The sequence below is a fragment of the Cetorhinus maximus genome, chromosome 6 (assembly GCF_964194155.1).
Source record: "Cetorhinus maximus chromosome 6, sCetMax3.hap1.1, whole genome shotgun sequence".
Lineage (NCBI taxonomy): Eukaryota > Metazoa > Chordata > Chondrichthyes > Lamniformes > Cetorhinidae > Cetorhinus > Cetorhinus maximus.
This window is the reverse complement of record NC_135884.1, coordinates 154,161,712-154,183,242: the sequence shown is the minus strand read 5'-3', so window position 1 is coordinate 154,183,242 and position 21,531 is coordinate 154,161,712. Positions and strand designations below refer to the sequence as shown.

Below are 21,531 nucleotides of genomic sequence, written 5' to 3'. Positions count from 1 at the left end.
GTGTACAGTATTGGTCTCCTTATTTAAGGAAGGATGTAAATGATTTGAAGCAGTTCAGAGAAGGTTTACTAGACTAATACCAGGAATGGGCGGGTTGTCTTATGAGGAAAGATTGGACAGGCAAGGCTTGTATACACTGGAATTTAGAAGAGTAAGTGGTGACTTGATTGAAACATATAACATCCTGAGAGGTCTTGACACAGTGGTTATGGAGAGGATGTTACCTCTTGTGGGAGAATCTAGAACTAGGGATTACTTGAAAAATAAGGGGTTACCCATTTAAGACAGAGATGACAAGAATTTTTTCTCTTGAGGGTAGAGGGTCTTTGGAATTCTCTTCCTCAAAAGGCAGTGGAAGCAGAGTCTTTGAATGTTTTCAAGGCAGAGATAGTTAGATTCTTGATAAACAAAGGGGTAAAAGGTTTATCGGGATTAGGCTGAAAGTTACAGTCAGATCAGCCATGATCTTATTGAATGGCGGAGCAGGCTGGAAAGGCCGAGTGGCCTTCTCCTGCTCCTAACTTGTTTGTACAAAGAATTAAACTGGACTACCTGGCAATGACCTAGGCACCAGAAATGACAGTGGCAAGCCCCTCCATCGGCCCTTCAGAGTCCTGCTTACCAACATCTGGGTGTTTTTGCCAAATTAGGAGAGCTCTCCCACACTCAAACAACAGCTCATCATAGCCATACTCACGGAACCATACCTTACAGACAATGTCCTAGACATCACCACCACCCCTGGGTATGCCCTGTCCCACTGGTAGGACAGACCAGAGAGGTGGTTACACAGCGGTATAAATTGGGAGAGAGTTGCCCTGGGAATTCTCAACATTGACTATGAACCTTATGAAGTCTCATGGCATCAAGTCAAACAAGGGAAAGGAAACCTCCTGCTGGTTACCACCTACTGCTACCCACCAGCTGTTGAACACCAATTGCAAGAAGCCCTGAGGGTGGTAAGGGCACAGAATGTACTCTGGGTGGTGGGACATCAATATCCATCACCAAGAGTGGCTCGGTAACACCACTACTGACCGAGTTAGCTGAATCCTAGAGGACATAACTGCTAGACTGGGTCTGCGGTAGGTGGTGAGGGAACCAGTAAGAGAGAAGTACTTACTCGACCTTGGCCTCACCAATCTACCTGTCGCAGATCCATCTGTCCATGACAGTATGGTGGGAGTGACTGCCACATAGTCCTTGTGGAGACGGAGTCCCATCTTCATATTGAAGATACCCTCCGTTGTGTTGTGTGACACTACCACCGTGCTAAATGGGTTAGATTTTGAACAGATCTTGTAATTCAAAACTGGGCATTTATGAGGTGTTATGGGCCATCAGCAGCAGAATTGTATTCAACCACAATCTGTAACCTCATGGCCTGGCATATCCCCCACTCTACTATTACCATTAAACTGGGGGATCAACCTAATTCAAGGAAGAGTGCAGGAGGGCATGCTAGGAGCAGCATTAGGCATACCTAAAAATGAGGTGTCAACCTGGTGAAGCAACAGCACAGGAATACTTGTATGCCAAACAGCGGAAGCAGCAAGTTATAGCTAGTTAGGTGATCCCACAACCAACGGATCGAAGTTATGCTCTGCAGTCCTGCCATATCTGGTGGTGGACAAGTAAACAGGAGGAGGAGGAGGCTCCAAAAATATATCCCTATCCTCAATGATAGGGGAGCCCAGCACATCAGTGCAAAAGACAAGGCTGAAGGATTTGAAACCATCTACAGCCAGAAATGCCGACTGGATGATCTATTTCAGCATCCTGCTGAGGACTCCAGTATCACAGATGCCAGTCTTCAGCCAATTTGATTAACTCCACATGACTTCAAGAAACAGCTGAAGGCACTGAATGCTGCAAGGACTATGGGTCCTGACAACAGTCTAGCAATAGTACTGAAGACTTGAGTGCCAGAACTTGCCATGCCCCAAACCAGGCTGTTTCAGTACTTCTACAACACTGGCATCTATCTGGCTATGTGGAAAATTGCCCAGGTATGTCCTGTCCACAAAAAGCAGGACAAACCCAACCTGGCCAATTACCACCCCATCAGTCTACTCTCGATCATCAACAAAGTGATGGAAGTGGTCATCGATAGTTCTATCAAGCAGCACTTACTCAGCAATAACCTGCTCACTGATACTTAGTTTGGATTCCACCAGGGCCACACATGTACTCACCTCATTAAAGCCTTGGCCCAAACATGGACGAAAGAGCTGAACTCGAGAGGTAAGGTGAGTGACTGCCCTTGACATCAAGGCCGCATTTGACAGAGTGTGGCATCGAGAGCCCGAGCAAAACTGAAGTACGTACGATTAAGAGCAGGATTGGCCATTCGGCCCCTTGAGTCTGCTTTGCCATTCAGTAAGATCACGGCTGAGAATTGGGAAAAACCCACAGGCAGATGGTTGTGGTTGTTGGCGGTCGATCATCTTAGTCCCAGGATGTCACTGCAGGAGTTCCTCAGGGTAGTGTCCTAGGCCTAACCATCTTCAGCTGCTTCACCAATGCTTCCTTCCATTGTAACGTCAGAAGTGGGGATGTTCATTGTGCAATCATCAATGTTCAACACCATTCGTGACTCCTCAGATACTGAAGCAGTCTATGTCCAACTGCAGCAAGATGTGGACAATATCCAGGCTTGGGCTGACAAGTGACAAGTAACATTTGAGCCACACAAGAGTCAGGCAGTGACCATATCCAATAAGGGATAATCTAATCATCTCCCCATGACACTCAATAGACTGACCATTGCTGAATCGCCCACCATCAACATCCTGGTTATTACCATTGACCAGAAACTGGACTGGACCAACCATATAAATACTGTGGCTAAAAGTTCAGGTCAGAGGCTGGGTATTCAGCGACGAGTAACTCACCTCCTGACTCCCCAAAGCCTGTCCATTATCTACAAGGCACAAGTCAGGAGCGTGATCGAATATTCTCCCCTTGCCTGGATGAGTGCAGCTGCAACAACACTCAAGAAGCTCGACAATATCCAGGACAAAGCAGCCTGCTTGATTGGTACCCCATCCACCACCTAAACATTCACTCCCTCCACCACCGACGCACCGTGGCACCAATGTGTGCCATCTACAAGATGCACTGCAGGAATTCACCAAGGCTCCTTTGTAAGCACCTAAAACCCATGACCTCCACCACCAAGAAGGACAAGGGTAGCAGATGTATGAGAATACCACTAATTGCAAGTTCCCCTCCAAGCCACCCACCATCCTCACTTGGAACCAAGTCACTGTTTCACGCTGTCACTGGGTCAAAATCCTGGAACTCCCTTCCTAACATCACTGTAGGTATACCTGCACCATATTGACTGCAGTGGTTCAAGGAGGCAGCTCACTACCACCAGCAATTGGGGATGGGCAATAAATGCTGGCCTAGCAAGCGATGCCTACATGCTATGAATAAATTTTAAAAATTTGAGTTAGACCTTTCACAGGAAGCATGTCTTCACCCAAAGGGTGGCGAAAATCTCAAACTTTTCCCCCAAAAAGCTGCTGAGGCTGGTGGTGGGTGTCATCAGTTGAAAATTTCAAAACTTGAGATTGATAGATTTTTTTTTAATATGGAATCAAAGTGGTCAGCTGGAATTAGGATGCCGATCTGTCAGGTGGGGCTCAGTTGGTAACATTCTTGCCCGTGAGTCAGAAACTTATGGGTTCAATTTCCAGTCCTCAGACTTAAGCGCAACAATCTAGGCTGATACTCCAGTGCAGTTCTGTGGAAGGGCTTCCTTGTTGAAGGTGCTGTGTTTTGGATAAGATGTTAAACCGTGTTCCTTCTCAAGTGTGCAAGAAAAATCCCATGGCACTATTTTGAAAAAGAGCAGGGATAATCTACCCAGTGTCCTGGCTAATATTTATCCTGAATCATTGTCATTAAAACTGGTCATTGTCACTTTACTGTCCTGGGAGTTCCTGTGCACAGATTTGTTGTCACATTTCCTACAATACAACAGTGACTGAACTTATTGTCTGTAATGCACTTGGGGATTTCCTGAAGTTATGAAAGGTGTTATATGTTATATAAATGCAAGCTTTTTAAATTTTTATCAGCCATGATCGAATTGAATGGTGTGTTACGACCGGGATGGGAGGAGTGCGCAGTTGATCTAGCCCCACTGCTCCACAGGTCGCAACATTAATTTAAATGTTCAATTCACTCACCAAAATGGCCAATTGTTTACCTTCGCTACTGTTACCCAGAATAAAAGAGACTTTAACCAGGCATCTTTCAATAAAAACAAACTTATTAGTTTATGATAAAACCAGTCTTGTTGAATAAAAAGGCAAAGCTTATTAACATGCAGTATGGAATATGAAAGTATACTAATTATTCTCTCGAGATACACTAAGATTCCCCCCCCTGCCCACACATACACACACACACACACACACACGCAGGTGCGCGCCAACCAAAAAAATAGAGGAATTCTGCCAAAGGTTAAATTCAATGCTTCATAGGGAAAAGGATCGATGGTGTAGCCCTTGAAATGGTGTCCGGGTTATACGGTTGGTATCTCAGCGCTGACCTGCGAAACAAATGATGACTCTTGCACTGCTTTTCAGGCCGACTCGAGGAATACTCGCAGGTACTCTATTCCAGCATGTAGAGCATCTCAGGAGCAGCTTATATTCACTTCTAGCTTTGGATTGGCTCTGGAATGCAAAAAGGCTGCTGTCTTCCTTCACCAGCAGTTGCTCCAGCTCCTGCTCAAAGCAAAACTAAAACCAACTTTTAAACACAGTTCCAGGCATCGTTTTTCTCCCTAAGGCCATAAATGACCATGTGACCCCCTTCTGTACACAGCCCACCAGGGTCAAGAGGTTTCCAACTTCTTTACAACTGCTTAATTTTTCCTGTAAATGGACTTCTCTTCCAAGAAAAGCAATGAGTTCTTCCATTAACCTTTTAAGGAACAGTGTCTTTTAAAACATAAATTCTTCCAGAATATTCTTAGAACTTGGAGATGAACCATTTTCTGTTATTAAAGTGTTCACCAAAGGTGGCGCAGGTTTGAGGTGTTGATTGACCCCTTTTCCTATGTACATTCAGGCAGGTAAATTGTGTTGATATTAACACTAAAATAAAATACTTCAATTGCAGGAAATCTGAAGTAAAAACTAAGAACTGAGTTCTGATGAAGGATCATCGACCTGAAAAATTGACTCTGTTTCTCTCCACAGATGCTGCAAGACCTGCTGAGTATTTCCAGCATTTTGTTTTTATCTCAATTTGTATTGATGTTTGCTTTTACTTTTGAAAGGCTACGTCTCGGCTGCGTGAGAAGGGAAGTGACGGCTGCCTGGCTGGAATCGAAGTGCAGCAACTGTTCTGTTCTCAGACCACCACGATCCCGGAGCATCAGCTGAAAGATTTAAGTATGAAGATCGACAGTGCTTTGCAAGTGAGTATTTCTGTATAACCAGCATCGTAGCATCTCTCTAATATCATATGTGATATCGCCATAAGCACTCATTCCCTCCAGCAAAAGTGTACCATGATTGCAGCGTGTGCTACCTATAGAATGCACTCGGCAACACATCAAAGCTTCTTTGATAGAACCTCCCTTTCTGCAACGTTATGACTCCTTTCGAATAGAGGGAATCATAGAATCTGACGACATCAGCTGTGGCTTAGAGCTGATGGATGGCTGTGTATAGTAGCACTCACATGTAATGTATTTATTCTAAATCTAATTTGGGAGTTTTTGGTGCTTAACGTATTTGTTTCAGTGAACCATGAAAGATTCAAGTCTGGTTCTTTTTTAATGAAAAAGACAATTTTACCCTACCTAGGACTCGGGCTAGGGGCTTCGCTTGTGTCTGTGTTAAATGATCAAGTCTTCTGAAAATGCGAGCTACAGTTACATACAAGGAGGGTATGGATCAGGGCATTTAATGCTGCTCTGAGCAAGCCTTCTGCATTAAAGAACTCAGAACAGCAGCACTTTACTCTGTGTTAACACCTAACAATTGTTTCTTTACAGGCTGCATGCGCTGTTGGATACTTTTCATGCTTCACATGAAATGTGAAAAACACCCAATCGTGCAATTATGGATTCTCTGGTTGCAAACTTGCCCTGTGTCTGGGCAGAATGTTCTTGGCTGTATAACGCTAGGTGGTTATCAGTTGCTGATGGGTGCAACTTGAGATGATGATTTCATGGGCCTTCTATATTGGTCTTTCAGTTTGGATATAACTGTTGGTGAACCAGCTCCCACTAATCATGCTGCCATATTTGGTTTCCTTACTGTCGCTGGATCAAAATGCTGGAGCTCGCTCCCTAAAGCACTGTATACCTACATCACATGGACTGTAGCGGCTCAAGCTGGCATCTCACCATCACCTTCTCAAAGGAGTTAGGGATGGGCAATGAGTGCTGGCCTAGCCAGCGACACTTGCATTCTGTGATTAAATAAAAAGACTTGTGTAGCATGGTAAGCATCAACATAGACGAGTTAGGCCAAATGATCTGTTTCTGTGTAATATGTTATATATAATAATTTTATGTAATGGAAGATTCGCATATTGGCTTTGCTGTATCAATTAACATACATATGAACATATGAATCAGGGATAGAAATAGGCTATTCGGCCCCTCAAGCCTGCCCTGCCGCTCAATAAGATCATGGCTGATCTGCTTACGGTCTCAACTCCCCATTCCTGCCTACTCCCGATATAATTTGACTCCCTTGTTAGTCAAGAATCTATCTACCTCTGCCTTAAAAATATTCAATGACCCTGCCTCCACCACTTTCTGGGGAAGAGATTTCCAAAGATTCACAACTCTTGGAGAAAAAAATTCTTCTCACCTCTGCCTTAAATGGGAGATGCCTTATTTTTAAACTGTGTCCCCTTGTTCTGGCCCTTCCAATAAGGGAAAACATCCTTTCAGCATCTACCATGCAAGCCCCCTCAGGTTCTTATCCGTTTCAATAAGATCATCTCCATTCTTCCAAACTCCAATGGATACAGGGCCAACCTGTCCAACCTTTCCTCATAAGATAACCCCCCCCCTATCCCAGGAATCATTTGAACCTTCTCTGAACTGCTTCTAAAGCATTTATATCCATTCTTAAATAAGGAGACCAAAACTGTACACAGTACTCTGGATGTGGCCTCACCAATGCCTTGTACAACTGTAGCAAAACGTTCTTTTATACCAAAACAGAAAATCCTGGAAAAACTCAGCAGGTCTAACAGCATCTGTGCAGAGAAAGACAGTTAACATTTCAAGTCCGTATGACTCTGAAGAAGAGTCTCTGTCTTTCTCTCCACAGTTGTTGTTAGACCTGCTGAGTTTTTCCAGCATTTTCTGTTTTTGTTTCAGATTTCCAGCATCTGCAGTATTTTGCTTTTATCCTTACTTTTATTTTCCATTCCCCTTGCAGTAAGTGCCAACATTTCATTTGCCTTCCTAATCACTTGCTGTACCTGCATTGAAATTTAGATTCTTGATTAACACCTTACAACTTTTTAAATTGTCTCATAGGCTTACAAAGTGGCTTTGGAAAGCTTGGGTCACTGTGAATATGCGGTGAAGGCAGGATTCCACCTAAACCCTAAAGCCATTGAATCATCTTTACAGGTAAATAAAGATTTTAGTCACCTGATGGGTGTTGTAATGGCCTTTAGTTTCACGGACAGTGATGTGGTAGGAAGTCTGACCCTGGTTGAATAAAGAGCAGGTACCCCTAATAAGAAGTAAAATAGGAGGGTGTAACTTCAACCTGGAGCAGATCATCTACCTGCTCATCTGCTGTGAATCTGGTGATTGGTTCTTTTAAATAGTTAGTGGACATCTGGTGGTGAAGAGTGAGTACTGCACACATTGAATGAAGTTTGTAAAATATTCTGGCACTGCCAGACCTCGCTCTATTGCTAGGAAAATGTTGTGACTTGTTCTTGACGGTAAATGTTAAAAAGTGAATTTGCACTGGTCTCTTGTTTTTTTTTAATATATATGTCCAGTAGAATTATGGCCAATATATCTCATTTCCATAGCAAACCAGAAAGGCTGAAAACTCAACAGATCAATAACAGCTTGCATTTATAGAATTATCGTGTCACGCAGCATGGAGAGGCCATTCAGCCCATCATTCCTGTGCTTACTGTAAAGGAGTTATCCAATTAGCCCCAATCCCCTGCTCCCCATTGCCCTGCAGATTTTCCTCTTTAAGTATTTATCCAGCACCTTTTTGAAAGTTATTATTGAATCTGTTTCCATCACCCTTTCAGGCAGCACGTTCCAGGTCATAATTTTCTGTGTAATTTTTTTTTCCAAGTGTCATCTCTGGTTCTTTTGCCAATCACCTTAAACCTGTCTCCTCTGGTTACTGACTCTCCTGCCACTGGAAACTATTTTTCCTAATTTATTCCATCAAATCCTCTCATGAAGGCAGCATGGAGGCCATGTGTCCCAGCAGTTGGCTGATCGAATCAAAGAGCATCTTTCTTCAGTTGTTCATAATAGGCATAGAGTACAGACCGTACTCAACTAGCCCATGCTTGCACAGCCCAAAACAAAACATCTACTGTTAGATGTGATTCCGCGATTGGGCAGCACTCCTGAAGAATCTTGAGTTTGTGAATAAGTAAACTAACAATCAATTTAAGATAATCAGCCAGGCTCATGATACGGCTCGTTTACACTTGCTAGAAGCGAAATACATTCATACACAGGGACCTGTTCTCTGCAAGCAAAGGGAATATACTCAAGCCTTGCGCTGCTTTTGAATTAACCCGAAGCTTGGGGAACTTTCTCCATGGCAACACCTCGGCCAATCAGAATTGACTAACAAACCCTTTTCCCCTATTGTGTAAATTGTCCTGAAAGTTTGAAATTTGACTTTCTTGCGTTTGTCCTTATGAGTGCAAGACAAAAAGCTTTAACAACATGTTTCTTTTCAGCAACTATCATGAATTTGAACACTTCTATAAAAATCTCCCATAACCTTCTTTGTTCTGAGGAAAGCAACCCCAGCTTCTCCAATCTCTCCACATAACTGAAGTTCCAGGTAACTAGGGCTTTCACCATAGGAAAATGTTCGAAAGGTGCCTCACAAGAGTGTTATCAGCCACAAAGAGTTGACTTCTGTGAAATGAATAGTTAAGTTTCATACTTTATTCAAACTGGCATTACTCTATCTTTTCTCAACACAGAAATTAATTGACTTGTCTTTCCAGCATTTTCTGTGTTTGTTTGTTTTCTACCATTTGCAGTTTTCTGCTTTTCTATCTACTTCTCAATTTAAAGCATTGTGCTAAGGTCATCAGTTGTCATTTAAAGGAAAATTGATGATCAAAGTGAAAGGAAGGATATGGGGGATGATCATCAATGCAGCCATACCTTACTTCCATTACCATGCTTCTAATATTATGGTATTTTGATGGATAGAGAAGTTGTCCACCATAGCGCTGAGCTATACAGGCCTGAGGACCCTGGATTTGATTCCAGGTCTACACTGTTTTAACCGATCTGAGTTGAGAATTCTGCTTTGACTGAAACACCTGGTGCTGGGAGAGCAAAGAATCAACCTGGTCGTGGCCCAGTAAAACCCCGCTGGACAATCTGTGGGTGTCCAGTGAGGATAGGAACAGGCTTTCATTGCCTGCTGTAGCCATGTAGCCCATTGGGGCTTGAACCTGTGGCTATCGGGTACCAGACGTGAAAAGCTTTAATTATGTGGAGACACGAGAGAAGCTGAGATTGTTCTCCTTAGGCGTAGGGGTTTCCAAACCTCCAGAATTATCCTGCAGTCTCCAGGAATTTTCATTTCCTAAACACTGCTGCCAGCAAAACCCAAGAGAAAAATTGTAGGGGCATTTAAAAATGTAGTGTTAACTTTTTTTCATTTTCTTTAAACATTTTATTGATTGTTACTTGTAAAAATGTTGAATGTGGGGGTGTTGAGGGGTGGAAGCTATTGTCTGGGCAAGCTAGTTGAAAGCAGGAAGATCATGTAATGGAACCTCCAGGAGAATTGTGTCCACCACAATTGGCAACTCTACTCACACGTGGAGAATGCTCCCTTCACGTGAGGAACTTGGATAACCCTGGGTGCAGGTTGTACCTTCGGGAGAGGAAAGGTAATAGAAGGTAATTGTAGAGTAAATTTTTCCTTTTAAAATTGTAAATTTTGCAATTTAACTTGCCAATCGTTGATTAGAATTGTAGATTATAAATTGCTGTGCCAATATGCTTTTCCAAAAAAAATGTCAAGGTGAGTTTTTCTTTACAAATCCCCCCCATTGTGCGTGGTAGAGGTGTACATCAAATCAAACCATAGCTTAGCTGCAGAGAGGAGAAAAATATAACTAAAATATTCAAGTGGGCAGGGATTAAGCTGTAACAGCTGGAGTGTCCAACCTTGGGGACACAAATGAAGTTTAAGCCACGTTCCAGAGAACGTGTATTTGCATACAGCCGTTTGCTGACACTAACACATCGCTTTATTCTGACTTGGGGTTTATCCATCAATGAGGCAGCAGCACTTCAAGCCTCCAAGCCCACAAAATCCAAACAAGGGACCCAACATGTAAGAAATTTAAGTACAAAAAGAAAGGAGTTGCCTGGAGTCTGTGAACTGGGTTGGCAGAACCTTTGGCCCATTGACACGCTCATAGAAAAGGCAGAGTAAGTTAGCTAGGAGAGAGCAAGGGCCCACTTCTGATGAGCCCCCGTATTATTTACAAAAAAATAATAGTTTGAGGATGATGATTACCAGCAAAAATCACATCTTTGGGTGCAGGTTGAATGATTTGATGATAAAACGATAGGACGCTGGGATTTTTGATTGGGTGTTGGGATGCCTTATGTACCTGGTGCTAAGTCAAGCTGCTTTATTGGTCTTTTTCACCATGTCTATCTCATGTTCTGACCCTTTCACAGGGCTGCTGCAGTGAGGCTGAGGTAAAACAAGCCGGAAGAAGACAGTATCCTGCTCAGCCACTTCAGTGTGAGCTCCCCACCGTACCTGTCCAGATTGGACCTCACTTCCTGAAGGGCGTCTCCTTCAGTGAGTCCGGAGCAGAGAATCTGAAGCTTAAGACGGTAGCTAACCCCTTACAAATATGTTCTGTAAAGGACTTAAAATTTATTTTTTATTGTAATCTAAAATGTGGCAGTTCCACAGTGCATTTTTATAAATTAGAGATTGACAACAATGTTAGTGATTTGCAGTGAAAAGTCAGGAGTGCAATTTTTGATTAACTCTGTTATAAGTTTATTCACAACTACAAAGAGTTACAATTAACTCTTGCTTTTGATTGACAGTTGCTCATTGTTAAATAAATACTGTGTCTCGTTTTGGTTTCTTTGCGTGGTGAGAAATATTGAGGTTTTGGATTGATGTAGAATAGGGCTACAAGATTAATCCCTAGCTTTGTGTAATATTGTTGTATGTTTCCATAAAACCTTCATTCTGATTGTGTGGTGTTGTCCATGTTAAGATCTGTGCATGGAATCCACCTGATTTAACAACAAAAGCTGCATTTATGTAGCACCTTCAATAAAAGTTCCATGGCACTTCACAGAGGTAAAAGGAGAAAAAGACCTTGAGCAAACGAGGAGCAATGTCTAAAAGCTTGGTCCCAGAGCTGGGTTTTAAGGAGGGTCTTAGGGGAGAATGAGGGGGAGAGAGGAAGGAAATTCCAGAGCCAGGAGGATTAGGTGGTTGAAGGCCTGGCTGCCATTGACAGGAGGAAGGGAAGGACAGCGAGCGATGGCGGTGGTGATGAGAATGCACAAGAGGCTTTAGTATGAAGAGCAGAGTTTGGGAAGGTGAGTTGTGGGGCTGGAAATGGTCATTGAGGTAGGTAGGGGTGAGGCCATGGAGAGATTTAAAAGCAAGGATGAGAACTTTAAAAGCAAGACATTGTTCAACTGGCAGCCACTATAGGTCAGCGAACTTACAAATGATGGATCAACAGGACTTGGTGTTAGAGCGAATACAGTCAGCAGAGTTGAGTGTGGTGGATGGGATACTATCTGGGAGAGCACTGGAATAGTTGAGTTTGGCATGGATGCAGTTTTCAGTGGCAGATAGACTGAAGTAGGGTTGGAGGTGGGTAATGTTATGGAGTTCGAAGTAGGTGATCTTTGTGACAGAGAGGTTATAGGGTCAGACGTGTAGCTTGGGATTTGACAGGGCACTGAAGTTGGGAACAATGCTTAAAAATGATCTTTTTTCTGTTACAAGACCTTAATTGTCACACATGCCCAGTTTAAAAATTATATGAAACAATTGTAAACCTTTAAATTATGTAATTTCTGAAACAGATCTCACACTCTAGGTTTTGTCTGGAAAAGATTCTACCACTTTCTGCAATTTCAGTCCTAGTACACGTTCACTAATTGTGTCTCAAAAATGGCTTAATTTGCTGTTAGCTAAAAGTACTGATTAATGTGATTGTAGTGATATTCCTGATTTTCCCCCTGAATTTTGATTGTCTTCTGTTTATTTGCAACACACTGCTATTCTGTCTTTGGATCTGGCTTCAGCTCTGCACTCCAGTTCAGTATACTGCACCACCATGAGCTTATTCTCACTTCAGAGACACAATCCAGGGCCCAGGTTTGTGAGACCTGATGGTATTGACCTGCTCCTGTATCTTCTAGGTGACGATGACAGTTTTACCATTTTTTTAAAGTGGGTTCAGAGACCACATCCTTCATGCATACGTAGAGTTTAGGAAAGAAGGGGCTTATACAGAACAAAACCATATAGTAAAGATCTGAAATAAATACAGAAAAGGCTTCAGATACTCGCACCTGGCAGCATCTGTAGAATGAGAAAGAGTTGACATTTCAAACACTGATGAAAGATCGTTGCCCTGTAACGTTAACTCTGTTTCTCTCTCTACAGATACTGCCAGACCAGCTGAGAGTTTCCAGCATTTTCTGTTTATAGTTCAGATTTTCAGAATCTGTAGCATTTGTATTAGTGGAAAGACTTGAAACGGGATAAGTAATTGTCAGCCCTTTCTGTAAAGGGTCAAGGATCAGTAACGTTTCAAATCAGAGTTCAAATCAAAATCACAGTTTCTATCCAAAAGTAATATCTTGCAATGCTGTGCATGAGTAACTTGAGACATGACGTGTTAGATATAGTGTGCTTGAGAGGCCTATGGTTCCCAAAGCTCTCCACCACTCTGGGTTTTCCACACCTCATGTCTGGGTCTGTTGTAGATTAATTAAGAGAGATTGAACACAGTGATTAGTCAACTCCATCATTATTGGATTGTACAACTACCAGGATGGTAGAAGATGAACTCGATGGACCTTGGTCTTATTTTCACTAGCGATTTCAATGTTCCTATGTTAAGATATAAAAATTCAGGAGCACTTTCTGTTGCCAGTAATTGGGAGGACTGTTTCTGGTTGTGTATATATATTGAATAATATATACATTTGGTCTTGCCTGTAGTTGCAAATTCAAAGGGAGCTATTCACATCTTTGTATGATTTACTCATAAACAGATCCCTCAGACCGGTTGGTGAACATAAGCGCATGGGGAATAGGACCAAGAGTAGGTCATATGCCCTCCCATTCACTATCATGGCTGATCTTCTGCCACAACTGCACTTACCAACTTTATCGCTTTATTTGATTTCCTTAGTGCCCAAAACCCAATTGATCTCATTCTTGAATAGGCTTATCTGAGCATCCATAGCCCTCTAGGGTGGAGAATTCCAAAAATTAAAACCCTCTGAATTTTTCCTCATCTCAGTCCTAACTGATTGACTTCTTAATCTGAGGATGTAATCCTTAGTTCTAAATTCTCCAGTGGGGAGAATTTCAGCTTCTCAGTATCTACCCTGTCATACGAAGATATGAAATAGCAGCAGGAGTAGGCCATTCGGCCACTCAAGCCTCCTCTGCCATTCAATAAGATCATGGCTGATCTGTTTGTTTTAAATTCCACATTCCCACCTATCCCCGAAAACCTTAGGTAGATTCCCTTGCCTAACAAGAGTCTATGTCCGCCTTAAAAATATTCAATGACCCGACCTCCACCAGCTCCTGAGGCAGAGTTCCAAAGTCACTCAACCCTCAGAGAAAAAAATTCTCATCTCTGTCCTAAAAGGGAAACCCCTAAATATCCTTTCCACGTCCAACTTGTCGAGACCGTTCAAGATATTCTTTACTTCAATCAAGTCACCCCTCACTCTTCTAAACTCCAGTGGAAACAAGCCCAGTCTCTCTAACCTTTCCTCATAAGACGACCCACTCATTCCAGGTATCAATCTAGTAAACCACCTCTGAACCGCGCCCAGTGCATTTACATCCTTCTTTTAAGTAAGGAGACCAAAATTGCGCACGGTATTCGAGCACATAACACCCTTATTTTCAATTTCTCTTATAATAAAGGATAGCATTCCATTAACCTCCTTAATTACTTGCTGTAGCTGCATATTAACTTTTTGTGACTCTTACGCTAGATTATCCTGCACCTCAGAATTCTGCGGTCATTCTCCATTTAAGCAATACTCTGCTTTTTTTATTCTTCCTGCCAAAGTGAACAACTTCACATTTCCCCACATTATACTCCATCTGCCAGATTTTTGCCCACTCGTTCAACCTATCTATATCCGTCTGCAACCTCCTTATGTACCCTTCACAATCTACTTTCCTACCTATCTTTGTGTCATCTGCAAATTTAACTACAATGCCTTCGCTCCCCTCATCTAGGTCAGTGGTATAAATTGTAAAAAGCTGAGGCCCCAGCACAGAATAAAAAAGCGGAGTATTACTTAAATGGAGAATGTCCGCAGAATTCTGAGGTGCAGAGGCATCTAGGTGTTCTCATGCACGAGTCACTAAAAGTTAGTATGCAGGTACAGCAAGTAATTAAAAAGGCTAATGGAATGCTATCCTTTATTATGAGGGGAGATTGAACATTTTATTCATTCATGGGATGTGGGCGTCGTTGGCTAAGCTAGCATTTATTGTCCATCCATAATTGCCCTTGAGAAGGTGATAGTGAGCTGCCACTTGTCAGCCCAAGTCTGGATATTGTCCAGATCTTGCTGCATTTGGACATGGACTGCTTCAGTAACTGAGGAGTTGCGAATGGTACTGAACATTGTGCAATCATCAGCAAGTATCCCCACTTCTGACCTTATGATGGAGGGAAGGTTATTGATGAAGCAGCTTCAGATGGTTGGGCTGAGGACACTACCCTGAGGAACTCCTGCAGTGATGTCCTGGAGCTGACCTCCAACAACCACAACCATCTTCCTATGTGCTAGGTATGGCTCCAACCAGTGGAGAGTTTGGCCACTTGTTCCAATTGGCTCCAGATTTGCTAGGGCTCCTTGATGCCACACTTGGATCAAATGCTCCCTTTATGCTAAGGACAGTCACTATCATCTCTGGAGTTCAGCTCTTTTGTCCATGTTTGAACCAAGGCTGTATTGAGGCCAGGAGCTGAGTGGCCCTGGCAGAACCCAAACTGAGCGTCAGTGAGCAGGTTATTGTTAAGCAAGTGCCGCTTGATAGCACTGTTGATGACCCCTTCCATCACTTTATGGATGATTGAGAGTAGACTGATGGGGTGGTAATTGGCCGGTTGGATTTGTCCTGCTTTTTGTGTACAGGACATACCTGAGCAATTTTCCACATAGCCAGGTAGATGCCAGTGTTGTAGCTGCACTGGAACAGCTTGGCTAGGGGCCTGGCAAGTTCTGGGGCACAATTCTTCAGCATTATTGCTGGAATATCGTCAGGGCCCATAGCCTTTGCAGTATCCAGTGCCTTCAGCCATTTATTGATATCAAGTGGAGTGAATTGAATTGGATGAAGACTGGCATCTGTGATGTTGGGGACCTCTGGAGGAGACTGAAATGGATCCATCCAGTTGGCACTTCTGATTGAAGATTGTTGCAAATGCTTCAGCCTTATTTTTTGCACTGAGGATGGGGATATTTATGGAGCTTCCCCTTCCAGTGACATGTTTAATTGTCCGCCACCATTTATGAGTGTGGCAGGACTGCAGAGCTTAGCTCTGATAACGTTGGCTGTGGAATCACTTACCTCTGTCTATCACTTGCTGCTTATGCTGTTTGGCATGCAAATAGCCCTGTGTTGTAGCTTCACCAGGTTGACTCCTCATTTTTAGGTGTGCCTACTGCTGCCCCTGGATGCCCTCCTGCACTTTTCATTGAACATTGAAGTAAGAATGTTATGCTTCAGTTACACAGGACATTGATGAGACTGTGTCTCGAATATTATATGCAGTTTTGGTCTCCTTATTTAAGGAACGATGTAAATGCATTTGAGGTGGTTCAGAGGAGGTTTACTAGATTGATACCTGGAATAAGTGGGTTGTCTTATGAGGGTAAGTTGGACAGACTGGCCTTTTTTACACTGGAGGTTAGAAGAGTGAGGGGTAACTTGATTCAGGTATATAAGATTCAGAATGGTCTTGACAAGGTGGACATGGAAAGGATGTTTCCTCTTGTGGGTGAGTACAGAACTAAGGAGCACTGTTTTGAAATTAGGGGTCACCCTTATGGGGCAGAGATGAGGAGTCATTTTTTCTGAGGGTTGTGAGACTTTGGAACTCTCTGCCTCTGAAAGTCGTGGAAGTGGGGTCACTGAATATTTTTAAGGTGGAGGTAGATAGATTCTTATTAGGCAAGGGAATCAAAGATTATTGGGGGTAAATGGCAAATGGGAACTTGAAATGCAAACAGATCAGCCATGATCTTATTGAATGGCAGAGCAGGCTTGAGGGGCTGAATGGCCTACTCTTATTTTATCTATTGATATGTTCTTCCTTTGATAAGGAGATCAAAGGTGTACATGGCACTCCAGATGTGGTCTTATCCTATATTGCTTTGCACGAAAAGACAAGGGTGTTAGCTCTGATTATTCTTTGTAGACTGAAACCACTTCCCAATGTGTTCCTGGCTGCCAAGGTTGGTGAATGACCCACCTGAAGGTGAATGAGTGGCCTGAGACTGGAATCTGAGCAACCTCCTTAACTGTTCCACCATTCAATGAGTCTGCTCTGCCATTCAATGAGATCATGGCTAATCTGATAATTCTCAATTCCACTTTCCTGCCTTTTCTCCATAACCCTTGATTTCCTTACTGATTAAAATTTGTCTACCTCAGCCTTAAATATACTTAACGACCCAGCCTCTATAGCCCTCTGCGGTAAAGAATTCCACAGATTGGCCACCCTCTGAGAGAAGAAATTCCTCCTCATCTCTGTTTTAAATGGGCGACCCCTTACTCTGAGATTATGCCCTCTGGTCCTAGACTCTCCCATAAGGGGAAACAACCTCTCAGCATCTACCCAGTCAAGCCCCCTAAGAATCTTATATGTTTCAATAAGGTCGCTTCTCATTCTTCTAAACTCCAATGAGTACAGGCCCAACCTACTCAACCTCTCCTCATAAGAAAATCCCTCTATACCCAGGATCAACCTAGTGAACCTTCTCTGGACTGCCTCCGATGTCAGTATATCTCTCCTTAGATAAGAGGACCAAAACTGTTCACAGTATTCTAGGTGCGGTCTAACCAGTGCCTTGTATAGTTTTGGCAAAACTTCCCTATTTTTATACTCCATTCCCTTTGAAATAAAGGCCAGCGTTCCATTTGAAGCCTGTGGGACTGCCCTGTAGTACGTCACCTTTCATTAGCTGTAAGCGAGTGTTGTTGACTTTGTGATAGCTGGGACCTCAGACGGTTGTACAGGATGTACGCCAAGATAATAGTCTAGCTTCACAAAAGCAAAATATGGCAGATTCTGGATATCTGAAATAGTCAACTAGCTTATTTGAATCAGTGTACAGGGCCAATGAATCGATCAGTGAATCCAGGACTTCACATCTAATCTTTGCATTGTGGGCGTTAGTTTACATGATTCATGTGACGCAGAGTGAGAGATGAACATTGAGATGTTTTATTGTTATGTAACAAGCACAGTAATTTGAGTGAAACTTAATTTTCTATTTTAAAATTAACAGAAGCAAAATACATTATTCAGCAGCTTGTACCCTGTGTCAGAGTTGGTGGGGTCTGGAGTCATTGTTTCTGTATTGACAGTAAACAGGGCTATTGTTCATTCACAGCATGTGACCTACTGGAGTACTTAGTGCTTATGATGTAAGTGTGCAGAAAGTGTGCCTCTGACATAGAATCAACCCCTTGTGCTAGGTTCGAGAACAAATAACTGGAGAATCCTAGAAATGTTATAACTGCATTTCATGATTAAGTGGGTTATGTGATAAGAAGGATGCATTTGTAGTGACGCATTCATAGGATTCTTTAAGGAAGTGCTCTACAGTTATTGTGAAAGCAATGGAGTCATTTAATAAGTGGAATAGAAATATTTGGTTGCTGGGTTATTCCAGAGGAAATTGATCATTTTTGATGAATAGGAACTGAAGAGCTGAAGAAGAGTGCATGTGAAATTTCTTTTCCATTTTGGGACTGGCTAGTTTGATAATGATGCTGCTTCTGGACCTGTGTTCCTACACCTGACCTTTTCATTTTATTAAGACCTTTATCATTGCTCGTGCACGTGGTTCTACAGGCTTCAAACTTCCTCCAGTACCTGACACAATGACCAGTGTTGATGTTTGGGCTTTGCCGGCTGTTTGACTCTGGGAAGCATCACAGCTGAGCCCAAGCCTGCCCCTGCACAACATTCACATACACACTTCCATCAGGGGAGTCACTGGATAGTCATGAGAAACAAACACAGGTCGGCTTTCCCACTCTTTGACACTGAGGCCAATTCTAACACCCACTACTGTCCCTCTGCCTGCAGTCTGTTAATTTGCATCAGTCTGGGGCAACTTCCAGTCTGTACCATTCCTTGGATAGTAAATTTATAATGCGGCAATGCTACACCAGCTCTTGAAGGGTTAATTAAATTGACAGTTTGAGTTTTTTTGTAAATGGAGAGTTGATCCCAAGCATGTGACGTACTTAGGCTGAAATGACTATAGTTCTTGACAGCTGCTTGTATCAAATGCATTTGGTTCAGGCTGTCTGTGTGCGTCTGTGTATGCGCGTCTGTGTGTGTGTGTGTTCACAGATGTGTCAGAAGGTTTTGATTATATAAAATTTGCCTTTCAACACATTGGTATTTTGAAAGTGCAGCGACATTCCCTTCAAGCTGGTAATTTCCTTTGAGACCTTGGAGCTGTCGTCGTTGCAGTGCTTCTGTGTTTCGGTGTGTCCCTACGGTAATGCATGGTGAATGTCTGTGATAGGTTGGATTTTACTAGCACCATTGTTTTTACTTCCTGATGTCAGAGTGCATTAATTCCCATCAAGAACTTTCGAGTGATATGGTGGCTGAAATAATGTATTTCATATGAAATAACGCTGTACAAGAGACAGGAGAGGGGTGGGGAACGTGAGCAGCTGAGGGAAGAGTACTCCAGTCAGTGCCTGTAAAACCGTGTTTCCCCTCGCTCAGCATTTTTGCAGTGTTGCCTAATAGAAGCCCTGAACTACCCTCAGGTGTGGCTGCAGTGACACTATTCTAATAGAAAGCACTTGCATAAGCTTGCACGCTATGGGTAATTGTACTTACATATTTACTGAACAAACATTACTACTATTCAGTCGCCAAGAAAGTAAGCACAAGAAATAGCAGCTAAAGTAGGGCATTCGGCCCTTTGAGTCTGCTCCACCATTCAATAAGATAATGACTGATCTACCTCAATTCCACCTTGCCGCACTGTCCCAAGCATTAAACACTGTTCAAAAACACTCTCAAACTCTGCTTTTCATCTTACCATTTTGCCAACAATCACACAAAAAGGTTAACATACAAATTGTCTACAAATATTGGGTTGACAAACACTCATTGAATGGTTATAGCACTGCAGAGGCCATTTGGCCTGTTGTGTCTGTGCTAGCCATCCGCAAGAGCAGTGCACCTAGTCCCCACTCCCCTGTCTTTTCCCCAGAGCACTGCAAATTTTTCCTCTTCAGGTAATTACCCAATTTCCTTTTGAAAACCATGATTGAATCGGCCTGCACCCCACTCACAGGCAATGCATTCCAGATCCTAACCACTCGCTGTGTGAAAAAGTTTTTTCTCATGTTGCCATTGCTTATTTTGCCAGTTACCGTAAATCTGTGTCCCCTGGTTCTCGATCCTTCCACCAATGGGAACAATTTCTCCCTATCCACTCTGCCCAGACCCCTCATGTTTTTGAACATTTCAATCAAATTTCCTCCCAACCTCCTCAAAGGAGAACAGCCTCCGCTTCTCCTGTCTTTCTATGTAACTGAAGTTTCTCAGCCCTGGAACAATTCTCATGAATCTTTTCTGCACCCTCTCTAATGGCTTCACATCCTGCTTGAAGTATGGTGCTCAGAACTGGATGCAGTTCTCCAGTTGAGGCCAAACCAGTGTTTTGTACAGAAACTTTATCATAATTTCCTAGCTTTTGTACTCTATGCCCCTATTTATAAAACCCCAGGATCCCGTATGCTTTTTTAAGCGCGCTCTCAACTTGTCCTGCCATCTTCAATGATTTGGGCACATATACACCCAGGTCCCCCTGCTCCTGCACCTCCTTTAGAATTGCACCCTTTACTTTGTATTGTCTCTCCGCATTCTTCCTACCAAAATGAACCACTTCGAACTTTGCATTAAATTTCATCTGCCACTTGTCCACCAACTTCCCTTGCTTATGTCCTTTTGAAGTTCTACACTATCCTCCTCATGGTTCACTATACTTTCAAGTTTCGTATCATCCAAAAATTTTGAAATTGTGCCCCATGCAGCAAGGTCTAGTTCACTAATCTAAATCAAGAAGAGCAGGTGTCCTAACACAGATTCCTGGGGAACCCCACTATAAAGCTTCCTCCAATCTGAAAATCAAACATTTACCACTACTCTGCTTCCTGTCACTCAGCCAATTTTGTATCCATTTTGCGGTGCCCCTTTTATTCCATGAGCTATAACTTTGCTCACAAGTCTGTTGTGCGGCACTTTATCAAATGCATTTTGGAAGTCCATGTGCATCACATCAACTGCATTACCCTCATCTACTCTCTCTGTTACCTTATCAAAAAACTAAAGCAAATTAGTTAAACACGACTTGCCCTTAAATCTGTGCAAACCTGCATTTGCCCAAGTAAATGTTAATTTTGTCCCAAGTTCTAGTTTCTAAGAGTTTTCCCATGACTGAGATTAAACTGACTGGCCTGTGGTCGCTTGGCTTATCCTTACACCCTTTTTTGAACGATCAGTCACTTCTAACATCGCACTTTGACATTTTTTTCTCTTTTCTCGAAAGTGGTCCTGCTGACTTCCTCTACTGCTGCTTTCAGCTGTTGGTCTTCGACCCTGCTCTCTCTCTCAGGCCCGCTCTGAGGGTCTCTGACACTCCTCTCTCAGATTTGTCTTGAGGGCCTCCAACATGGTCCTCTCTCAGGCTCGCCCTGTGGGCCTCCAGCACTGTTCTTTATCACACCTTACCCTCCCCATCTAACCCTATGCCAACTCTGTCAA

The 21,531-nt window shown here is 42.9% G+C and overlaps 1 protein-coding gene across 4 annotated transcripts in view; it reads left to right on the top strand.

The window, feature by feature from the left end:
- garre1 (granule associated Rac and RHOG effector 1) overlaps window positions 1-21,531 on the top strand; it is a 216,496-nt gene that overhangs the window by 173,381 nt on the left and 21,584 nt on the right. For 3 of the 4 annotated variants that reach the window (XM_078544680.1, XM_078544679.1, XM_078544682.1), the window contains 3 exons: window positions 5,300-5,440; window positions 7,529-7,624; window positions 10,928-11,089. In XM_078544680.1, the coding sequence (XP_078400806.1) occupies window positions 5,300-5,440; window positions 7,529-7,624; window positions 10,928-11,089 (399 nt within the window). The remainder of the gene's footprint in view (window positions 1-5,299; window positions 5,441-7,528; window positions 7,625-10,927; window positions 11,090-21,531) is intronic. The other variant, XM_078544681.1, reaches the window with a different exon arrangement.